General features: G+C 43.5%; 1 protein-coding gene across 1 annotated transcript in view; it reads right to left on the reverse strand.

Moving 5' to 3' along the window:
• The window catches only part of LOC105278394 (zwei Ig domain protein zig-8), a 314,696-nt gene extending 303,759 nt beyond the window's left edge, over nt 1-10,937 (reverse strand). Inside the window, exon 1 of the mRNA XM_011337446.2 lies at nt 9,945-10,937. Coding sequence (XP_011335748.1) covers nt 9,945-10,020 — 76 coding nt within the window. The 5' untranslated portion in view covers nt 10,021-10,937. The remainder of the gene's footprint in view (nt 1-9,944) is intronic.
• Between the last annotated feature and the right edge of the window lie 736 nt (nt 10,938-11,673).

The raw sequence follows: 11,673 nt of genomic DNA on the forward strand, positions 1-11,673 counted from the left end.
TATACATATACATATAGTACATCGTCACACATGTTACAAAGTGCAATCTCTGCATACGTGGCTTATGTAATTAAAAACTTTATAATTAAATAATGGACGAATAAACATATTATTCGAATAGTGTTTCTTAATTAATAATTTTCGATACATAATTCAATACGGTTCGAAAAATACCGTGGGAAAAGAAATCGATTAACGCACTGCAGGTTTTTAAGTATCCCTCGATATATTTATTTGCAATCTCTGTGCGATTACAGATTCGTCCATTAAGCACGTACGAAGATCAGAGTAATGACTGTAATAATATAAATTCTGGACATTCTGTCCGAGCAAAACGAGTTTTAAGCGGATTATACGGGATGGTAACAGCGGTCGTAGAGGACTTTAAATGCAGACTGAGTCCTTTTTGCATCGCCGTCCAACCTCGTAATATGAATATTTTGCGTTTCGATTAATAATCTTTTTCGATAACGTTCTGTTGGGATAGTTACTGCCATATTACATACGAATTGTTCATACAAATTTTTCACCGATATGTACTTTAATCCGCAAATTCGTAACACGGTCTCGCTGTCTGCTCGAAAATTTGTGATATTTGTTATGCCACGGACATATAGACAATAACTGTTTGTTGTGGCGATGAAAAAAACAGTTGCTCAGTCACATGCACATATGAAAATATTTCGTTTAACGTTTGATGCACGAATGATGGGGTTTACTTATACATGTAAACGGAGTGTATGTCCCCTAAATCCTCATGTTATAAAAATAAATAAAACTGTTTATTTTTATAATAATGCAGTCGAAATTGGATTGATTGTATCAAAAACTGATGTTATCTTCCTTTTAGCTGCGAGAGCAGGAGAGAAAGAAAGAGAGAAAAATATTTGAAGAAATGTAACTACATGAAATATGTATGTGACATATCTGTTTTTTAAGAACTCGATTAAAATTAAGATTTTCAATTTTAAAAATTCAACATAAAATCCTTATGTTAGATCATGTCGCAAGATATTGTTAGTTTATTATAGATAATATAAATCCAATTGTTTAATTACGATTTGAATTATCAGTTGAGACAATCTTTATCTATTTCTATTTTACATCATGTTTTTATACATCAACATATTATTATTAAATTATGGTAAAACTGATAAGCTCATCTTCGTTAATTTTGCCGTTAATTTGCCTTATAACACGTTACTGGTTTACTGGTTTTAATTTAGTCACCTGCTACTGGATTCGTGTCATCGCGACCGAAAACTTCGCGCATGACATCGTTATGGCTTCCAAGTGAGATTTGCTACCAGCAACCGTAGACACAGTAACTATGATCAACTGTATACAACATCATTACGTAGTTACGTTATAAGGTACGTCGATTCCGCTGCAACAGATTTCTCTGCAGGTAACCTTTAGCAGCTTTGTGCTGCGAGCAGCTCTAACGTCTACTCGTTAACTACTAATTACGGTAGGCAATTTAGTGGTGCGTTCGATCCTCACGCGAATTCGTATAATCGGTAGCAGAAATTAACTAAGTAATTCCAAATTTCCTGCTTTCGTGCATGGGCGAGCACATGAATGACTCTGTTTTGCATTATTGATTGAGCTTCTTCAAGCATATTATTTCTAAGGATAATAGGATATAAATATTATTCGTACTATCATAATTAAACATCACTTAATCTACATATCTGACTTAATCTACTTTACGCATTTGACTAATCAAAGTTTTCTTCGATTTGACATCAAATTTATAACACTTATTTGCCGTCTGTTTCTCGTCGGTGAACGTCGCATGTGACAAGATACGCATGCATGACAATGTGATTTTCTGCCAATGTGATATGACGGCAAAGAGTCGTCCCCTTTCGTTCCGTCATATCCTTGCAATCCGGATAATCCCCCGCAATACGTACGATGACTCTTGTATTTTTCCTGCTAAATCACCGTAGGAATGATTACGCTGGTTGTCGTGATAGTCAACTGAATGCTTCGTTATTACGTTTCAATTAGCAAGTCCTACCTGTGGTATTCGTGGCGGCTGGAATCAGTTATATTATTAGACGAATCGAATCGCGCGTGTCCCACGGCCGTGTATGCCCGCCGAGAGATCCGCTTACATTTTCCCATTCGTTCACGTAACGAACCTCATCAAGACTGTAATGGATTTCCAGACCACACAAAAATGTAATCTCGCCGATAGTATCGGAAACTGAATCGAACGCGTTACATGCGAGAGGTCGTGTTATGGAAAACGTGCAAAATGCAATGTCGAAAACAATTCCTGGCTAACGACAATAATTTCATACGCGCACCACGCGCACGCGAACCCTGCTGGTTGTTTGTCTTTTAGCTGCATGTGCAGCGATATTAAAATATATTAGGACATGGTAAAAACGTAATTTTTAGATATCCTACAAATGTAGTAATAGCAGTTGTATTAAAAAATGTAGCGCATTTCTTACTATCTTTTTCAATAAATAGTTTACATTCGGAAGAAACGTTTAATACATTGCTCATCTCTGCGTTTTCTTAATTTCATTATGCCACGTTTATCCGAGAAGCATTCGTGTTTCGACCGAGATCGCATTAAGCAATTACCTCTCTTTTGGGCTGCGTTTCGGCAGAAACTTGAAAGCGAAATGAGTACGTATGACGCCTTTGAAAGTACACGCGGAGCTTCGCAAGCCGAGGACGTAATTACTATACAGTATCTGCTATTCACAGGCAAAAGCGTTCGTTTACCGGCCTAATAGAGGTCTCTCGTTTAAAAGGCGCGTGCACAGCAAAATTGCAGAGCGCTCCGGTCATGAATCGAATTGAGGCTGACGCAAAACGCTTTTCGTTTCCTGTGATCTCCTCGGCGAGGAAGGCGAAGTGAATCACGTAAGCACTCTCGTATCGTCTGCCGGAGTACTTTTCCGTTTTCCGAAGGAGAGTCGCGCCGGAAGCCTATTAGCAGCCGTACTACGGGGAAGGAAAAAAGGGAGTGGAAACAGGATCGTGAATGGGGCTGTAAATGCCGATTTACGATCACACGCGAGCATCGTAAATGCACACGCGGGACTGCGGGCACTTCGGCACGAAATGCGGCGCGCGTGAAGTGCGTCCGCACTTCGGGCCACACGGACCGATAATAAAAATGCAAGACGGGGGTAGTATCCCGCCGGGAAATGGTATGTATGCCGTGAGCGCGCGCTAAGCCGCTCGTAAATAATAGGCGGGGATTTCGCGGTTGCCGCAGATAAGCGATCCCTTGCGCTAATTTAATCTCGTTTTATCTCGAGTGTTTTAATACGGTGTTTAAATTTAATGGACCCCGGTCATTTAAATTTTCTGAGGCGAGTACTACTGCTTGACGATAACGCTAACGCGTATTTATTAGGTACGCTTGCGGCGCTATAAGGGTAGCACCATAAGGAGCATCATGGTTAAACGATCTCGTGCCAAAGAGTCGGATGAATCCCACCGCATTCGCAAATGTTACGTGCAATTGCATGTTAGTTGCAGTTCGCGGTCAATTACGCTTATTTTTATATCTGAGATAGCGTTCTAATTTCATGACGTTTCACGAAGCCAGCTCGAAGACCCTTCATCATGCAAGATAGTATTGTAAAGTAAGAATATGCGTGTGTGTATGTGTGTACGTCGTGCGTGCGCGTGGAAATTGCTATAGAAATGCCTGAAGCGACGTCAAATAGTCAGTACTGTAGTTTAACATGCACAAACATACGATTACGAGTACGTTAACTGCGGCATATCGTACAATAATTGTAATTTTACTATCGTTATAATAATCTATAATTCATCCACATGATATAGATAAATGTCCGCTTGATGTAAATTAGGCAAAGCTCGCAATTAGTTCTCTTTGATTTCGCTCTTTAACCCCAGTTAAACCCCCCACTTAAACCCCAGCCAGGCAGTTAGGTACACCATTCTCCCTTGTCATACTCGATGTACTCCCGACATTTTCTGCGAATCATCCGACGTTAATTGATATATCTAAATATTATGTCATAATGTATTTACAATAACGAGTAAAATCAACTCGAGAAGTTCTGTAGCGATATTATACCGTTAGTATACTTGTATTTCACAAAGCAGCAAGGAGTTTTACGTGATACAGCCACAAGATACATGATGCATCTAGAAATACGTCCATTTACTGTGTAGGAAACAAATGCTCTTCAATATAAGGCGATATACAAGACATTTTTATATTTATTAACATTTAAAATTTTGTTGAAGAAATACTGAAGAAATACTTTCTCCGTTTTGCTAACTCACTCGCAATGTACGAAGTATAAAATTAATGACAAACAAGAATCAAACAGTTACATTCGGCGTGACAAACGCGCGACAAAAGAATATATCATTCTGCTTTCCTATTTTCCCACGAGAAATCGCCGTTTGCGGAAACGCCAAAAATGTGACTTGTGACTTCTCTTTACGAAAACACGAACGGTATTCGTCCATGTTAACGGTTACAAGACAGGACGGAGGACAGGATGTATCCCCGGGTGGTTTTCTCGTGGTCGCACGCGGACTCCGTTGCGCTCACGTACGCGGTGGCGAGACGTGTCATCGACTTGCAGCAGCCGGCGTGGGTCCAGCTTATGTAACACATAAAGCAGGACACGAATCCGCGATATGAAGCCAGGAATCGCATGTCAAGGCATCTTGCGGAATCTACCTACCCAGACTTGGAGTGATTTATGGTGGCGAGCGCGCACAATTATGGAGATTTTCTTGCGGGGGAGGAAGGAGAAGAGGAGGATTAGAGATGGGGCCCGTGTATTTATCTCCCGAGTGGTTGGCCGCATTCACGCGGGTATTGATTTTCTGGATGATTTTTTATAAAACGGTGCCGTATCCTTATTAAGCGCTATTCATAGCGTATTACCTGCTTCCTGGTCGTTATTAATTATGGCGTACGCGTGCCTCCGAATATATAAGCGTCGGTTGTACTTTATTATGCTTACGTAACAGGGAGGCACAGAGCTGTGTATCTTTTCCCCTGTTACTTAATGGTTGAATAGCTTTTAAAAAAATATTGTTTTACTATAATGATAAATCGCGCTGGCACAATTAATATTGAATTAATATTTGTTGCATCTTGGTTATACAATGATTGAAATATTCTTTTTGACATCGAGATGTTGAATGTTGTTTTTCACCATCTATGGCGAACTCTAACAGTCTGTACAATGCAATCAAACCTTTGCGGTATAATTGAATTAATTAGGATGGCATCACGGGGAAATAAAGACCGTGAGATGTTAGTTCGTAATTTCTAGTATGAACTATAATACGCCTGGCAATTTCGTTATGGTTAATTAAACTTTGTTGTAGTGGCCGGTTGATGTACGTGCGCAAAATAGAATACATTGCATGCGTAGGCATCAAATTGTACAACAATGATCATGCGGATTGTTATTATTACTAGCGCGAGAGATTCGAGTTATTTCATAAATATTCATAAATATTCAAATAGTACAAATTGCTATAAATAAAGAATAAAATAGATAAACTCTCTTTACCAATTTTTCTGTCGCGTCATTTGTCGCAAATTGCCTCCGTTTCCATTCCGCTATTGTTACTACGTTTTTATGTAATTCCGTCGATGTTGTAATCCTGGCTTGCGGTATTTTCTTCTGTATAAAATTGCCTCTTTTTTTACATGTTCCGTCATTTGTGCGCGAGTGAAATGGAAATTGCACGTGCTGTGCGTCTACACAGCTTCCGCGTATATTGCGGATCCGTAACACCGGAATCTTGTGTAACCGTGTCGGCAACGAAAATTACGTGTAACCGCTGTTTGAACCGTTGTTGAATTTGACCGCTTGTCAGCTACTTTCAATTACACACTCCCCGCAGTGCGTTGCGAAACCTGAGTTTCGATGTGAATTCGAGAGCCTAGCTATCGATTGAACCTAGGTAAATGGATTAGCACTTGATACTTGGAACGCGAGTAGGAAAATGAGCTTTTCAATATCTCGTATTCGTTGGACGTTATTTGCATTTTCACGATGAAAAATCTTAACAGTTTGAGTTGCTTAATCTTATCTTTTATGTATATAAGTTTGCATGCCATATATCGGAAATTAAATGGTCGACATATGAATATATTGTATAATATATTATATTAAGAATCTAACCATTTCCAACTACATTCTTTCTCAAGAGAATTATTGCGATTGTGACACGAGAATATTATCTATTATTAATATAAGAAATGATTAAAACTTGACTTTTTAAATAAAAGCAGGATGCAATTAGTTAATATATTTAAAGTATTGCGAAAGTACTGAAAAATATAAGATTTAATCAAATTTCTGCTAAAGAAAAATTAATTTTGATCTGATCGAAAACTGTTAATGAAGTTTCGTAAAATGCATTCTTGGATGACTTGTATAAAATTGTGCATCCGATCGAATCGAAACGAGCTTTCCTCGATCCAGACAATCTCTCTATAATTACAGAGACTAACGACGCGATTTTGTGCGTGTTGGTGAAAAGCGATGTTCCCGCTCACGCAACTTCGTGAGATTGATTTTCTGCAATTAGAAGACGGCCTTAACGAGTTTCCGTTGAAACCAAACGTTTTTTGCCGAGCATACCGCGTGTGCTTCTCGCCTCATGGCTATGTGTATCTTAATAAATTTCCGGGAGAGCCTTAATATATCTCGACAAGATCGCAATCTTCTCGCATCTGGTTGATCGCCAAGGTCCGTCGGGGCTGTTTGACAAGTACCGAAGAAGAGAGGGTGAAATTGGTTTAAGAGGAGCGGTTTTTTGAAGTCCATCCTCTTTATTAGAAGCCTTTCCTTCCGGTCATTTACTGCCAAGACACGTTACGTGCAAAGTCCTCTCTCAAAAGAGTGCTCATAAACGATAATAAACGATGACAAAAAAGATAGCAAACGACCTAAATAGCCAACTGTTCAAAGGTGATATCTTTAATAAGTTACGTGGGTCAACCGTCTCCCTCTATTTATCTTGGCTTAAGATGCGACGCGCAAGCTAATTAAAAACCGTCGTGTCTAAATCACCGTCTCGGTTAATTATGTCACACGCGATACGCCGCGTCGTGTCTGCGAGCGCATTATATTAAAAATGCATGCATCAAAGAGCGGCGTGTTAATTAATTCGCATTCGGCAGTTATTGTGGATTAGACTAAGTTAAGCTGTCCGCGTCGAGCTCGCGTTCTCCGCGGTGCACGCGATCTACCATAATTTCCGCCATCGTTCGCCCTTTCGATGTCGCACAATTTCATTGTTTACTTATTTCATAAAATTTGCAACGAATTTGTATTTTAGTGAATAAAAGTTGATATCGCTGCGTCACGTATACGACATTTCGGGGGTTTGATATATGGCATGTCAAGTGTTCAATATCTCGCGCGGGCATATCAGTGCCATCATGTTCGATGGAAAACGATCGTTAAATTCCGCGCTACTGGTTACGAACTGTTTCTAACACTGCCTACGAATCGCCGCTTGTCAGTTATACTCTCGTGAGAGAGAACGCACGCACGCGAATCGCTCGCATTTACGTCAATCACGTCGGGACTAAATTCACATTAGCGTTAAACGCACAGACGGCATGCGAATGCGCAGTCGTGCTACGATCGGCGCTGATCGTGTAAGTGTTTCCACATTCGTTAAGGATTAATTGTTGAGCGGAACCAATAAAACTAATGTGTAACACATTTTATACCGCGTGAATGAGAGATTGATGGAACAGATCTGATTAATTGGATGAAAGAAATATGAGACACGAATAGAGAATATTACTTCTGATTATTTTAATTTATTAAATTGCCAATTAAATCCAATTTGGGTTTAGTTAGAAAAAAATGAGTTTTATTGTTTAAAAAATGATTTGCTTAAATTTCTCTTTAAGAATTAATTTAATTGCTACCTCGCTATAAATGTAACATGCTGTTTTACTTGATTTGCTACCAAAGGAGATGAATTAAGGTCTCTTCACACATATCCGTGACGTGTCAGTACCGTATCAGTGCCGTGTCGATTCGCATATGTTACTACGCCGGACATGTATAAATACTAGTATAAAAACATGTATGTATAAAACTGAGCGAATACGGCACTGACACGTCACGGATATGTGTGAAGAGGCCTTAATGCGCGTTTTGTCTTGTACGAAATATCTTCAAGTTGCAGGGTTCGGTCTCATAGCTGCTAAGTTGCGACGTTCCCCTTGGCAGTCGGCGAAACGATAGCCGCAAGTGTTAGGCACGCCGTTACCTCAATTACATCCTTAAACCAACACTCCCGGACGATGCAAAGCGAGCCTTTACGTTTCTGCTGCGTATCCCTGTGTGTGCACGAAACATTCTAGGGCACTCCGGTTGTAAGGACTTCACCGCAACGTAATCGCGAGACCACAGTGACGATTTCGCCTGATTATTCCGGATGTTTTCTCGATCCTACATCGCCAATCGGTGAATACTCCGCGAAACGGCCGACTTTTAATTATTCAACCGATGCCGCGTCGTAAAACACCGCCGATATTGGCTCCGCAATCTCGTAGCTGTCGTCAGCGGTCGCAGTCGTAGTCGTGGTCGTGGCCAGGGTCGCTGTCGCGTCACTAAATCGCGTCTCGGGCTGAACCCTCGCACGTGCTTCCGCGCATTAGTACGCATATGCTATCCCTCGTGGTGCCGTGCAGAGTGCACTCGCGCGCGAGCAACCGCCACCTACCTACGCGATTATCCTGGATCACTGACTATGAACAGACAATTAGCGGCGCGAGACCGAACGCAACCACGATCAGACGCGCGCGATATTTCCGAATTCCCAGCAGCCGGTGGTTTTCCGCGAGTTCCACGAGGAGGGATGGTGGTGCGACTCGATCTCTAAACTAAACTGATTGCGTAGCCGCGTGATTACTTTGGATCGCTTTTGAGTGACGAGCCGCACGAGCGAGTGAACGAACATTGCACAACTCCGTACCGTACAGTCTCATGCTAACGCGAAAATTCTCCAACTATATAGAGGGAACCTTGGTAGAATCCAGTTACTGCAGTATGATTTGTCCCTTTGTTATTGAAGTTTGTTACTCAAATTCTCTGGATGTAATCATAGAGCGGACGTGTGCAGCGCAATTAAACAAAGAGGCGAGGTGTTTCACGTAGTTGTACTACGTGTGTTACACGTACTATAATATCTTTGTTCTCTCAGATATGATAAACTTTCATAACAATAACTGTACGCGTTTTTACGCATTAATTAAAGAAAAAGCCCGGTATTTATTTGCCTTCGGAATTTGAGATTGTACTATGCAAATTTGAAATCTATTCTTCAGCATTGTACGCTGGGTCCAATCAGTGTTTTGAAATTTCCTGCAAGTACGTGCTTCTCATTGATTCGCGATTAGCGATGCAAGACCGCGCGTGGTGATTAGAGGTGGATGACTGCGAAAAAGCTCAATTTGCTCCGTGAAGGTTCCCGGCGCTCAACACGGCGTAATGGAGCAGGGATTTCTTGCGGAGCAAGTACGTATGCACGGTGCGGTACCGGTTGGAACGTGGCGCGACGTCTATTTCGTCAGCGATCATACTCCTCGACGAGCGTTAATGGTATCACGAGCGTACTAATTGCGAAAAGGCAAGCGCACTGCGAGACTTCATCAGCGGCGCTTGATTGCGAAGATTAGCTCGGCAGCGATGATTAATTTCAGCGATACGATAGATCTCCCGGATCAGCATCCGAAAATGGAAGACGGTGTATCGGATTACATCGCTGCATGACGTCCAATTACGCAGATTAGTCCCGCAGGAGCGCGTTATCTCGAACGTTTCCCCAGGAACGCGGTAAGTATCCTCTCGACGATGAGGATGAAGTTCGGGTGCAACTTACGTGACCGATTCGCTATACGCTATGCGGATTTCATAGGAGATTACAACACCTACCTTGGCTGACCGCGATCGCCTCGATAAGCAGCAAGAAACCAGCGAGTACTAGGACGGTGAGCCAGCGACACAGCATTTTTAACACCTCGCTGCACTACCGATCCTTGCTTGTCAAACGTTACCAATACTCACTGTCGCGAGCACAATGGACATTCATTAATCCTAATTACGTTTGCGTCGTGTCCACACACTATATAGCGTTTCCACTATGTTTCCACTATTTTTCACGGTGGAAACTCCGTTCTCGGTTAATCGAATGGAGAACGGTGACCGTTCTGTTGACAGTTCGGATACGATACGTATGTTTCCTTTCAAAAGATCAGTGCATGTGTTCGTACGCTTTGGTATGAACGATCTCTGATTCCTACGCGCACCTGTTTAGTGTTCCGATACGGAAATCCTCACTGCACCACGATTAATACCCTGGAGGGATTAATCATCCGCTCAGGGCTGACGCGTCTCGCAGAATCCGATCAGCTGCGGACTCGTGAGCGCCACCCGGGCGAGAGACACGAAGATCGTGATAGATTCTCAACGGAATTGCCAGAGCTAGATACGCGCGTGCATCGATCGTAAATCCCCGACGGTGATCCACGACGGTAATAAGGTCCTCACAGGCGGCGAACTCCCGCGATAACTTTCGCGCGGCCGAGGTGCACCTGCACGCGTCCCCGATGACAGCCGCGCTCACGTGGAGTCTCCGCCTGGACGGGCGTCGCGACGCGCGACCCGCGAATCTCCTGTCTCAGGCGCAGCATCGTCCGGCCGTTCGGACGTGCGCGTTCGATCGCGATCAAATCGCGGCGATCGAGTCGGTTTCGGGATTAACTCGCGGGACTCTGCCGGATGATCGTCATCGCACGTGGCGTCGTCACCGTTAATCCGCGTCCGTTCTTCGTCGCCGTCGTCGTCCCGCGCGACGACGTTGAACCCGCATGGACCAGTCGCCGGCGCGGATGAAGCGACCTGCCGCTCGGCGTCGCGGCGCGAAATGATCCTGCGGGGGACGCTCACCCCCGGCGCGCTTGCGCGATGACTTTGCTGCGTTCGCCGCGGATAAAGCGCGGACCGGTTACGCGCAGACCGCTTCTCTCTTCTCTCCTCTCTTTCTCGCCTTCTTGTGCGACGCCGCCGCGGTCGCCGGGGGATGACCGCCGCGAGATCGGGGGTGCACCGGAGCGCACACATGCCCGGCACTCGTGAGGGGGTTCGTCTTGTTGTCGACCTCGTTCGCGCGCCTGCCACCGCTCGTCTCCGCGGGAATTATGATGTTGTCGCCGCTGACGGATCGGTGAACTTCTCTCGCATTAGATGTCGGTTATTGCTGCCGCTCTTCTTCCGTCATGTGAATCGTCCGTGCCGCGGACGAGTCGTCTGGTTTCCTCCACTGGCCGCGAACAGCTCGCTCTCTTCAGATGAACGTAAACAGCCAATGGACCAACTGTCGCCAAAGTCAAATTTTATGATTGATAAACGATAGATCGAGAATGCGATCTATATGTTGCACAGACAGAATTTATATCGAAGGGGCCACCGGAAATAATTCCTTGTTGTTCGGTGGCTACAATCAGCGCGTGCTTGTAGCATGCCGATGTGACGGTGCGCTAGTATTCGCTCCGATCTCCCTCAAAGTTGATAATTGCTCGCGCCTGCATCACGGGCCATTGAACCCCGACAAGACACGGCAAGTATTGCCAAACTGCGGCACATTGGTAGTGGCGCGTAACGT

The sequence above is a fragment of the Ooceraea biroi genome, chromosome 4, assembly GCF_003672135.1.
Source record: "Ooceraea biroi isolate clonal line C1 chromosome 4, Obir_v5.4, whole genome shotgun sequence".
Taxonomy (NCBI): domain Eukaryota; kingdom Metazoa; phylum Arthropoda; class Insecta; order Hymenoptera; family Formicidae; genus Ooceraea; species Ooceraea biroi.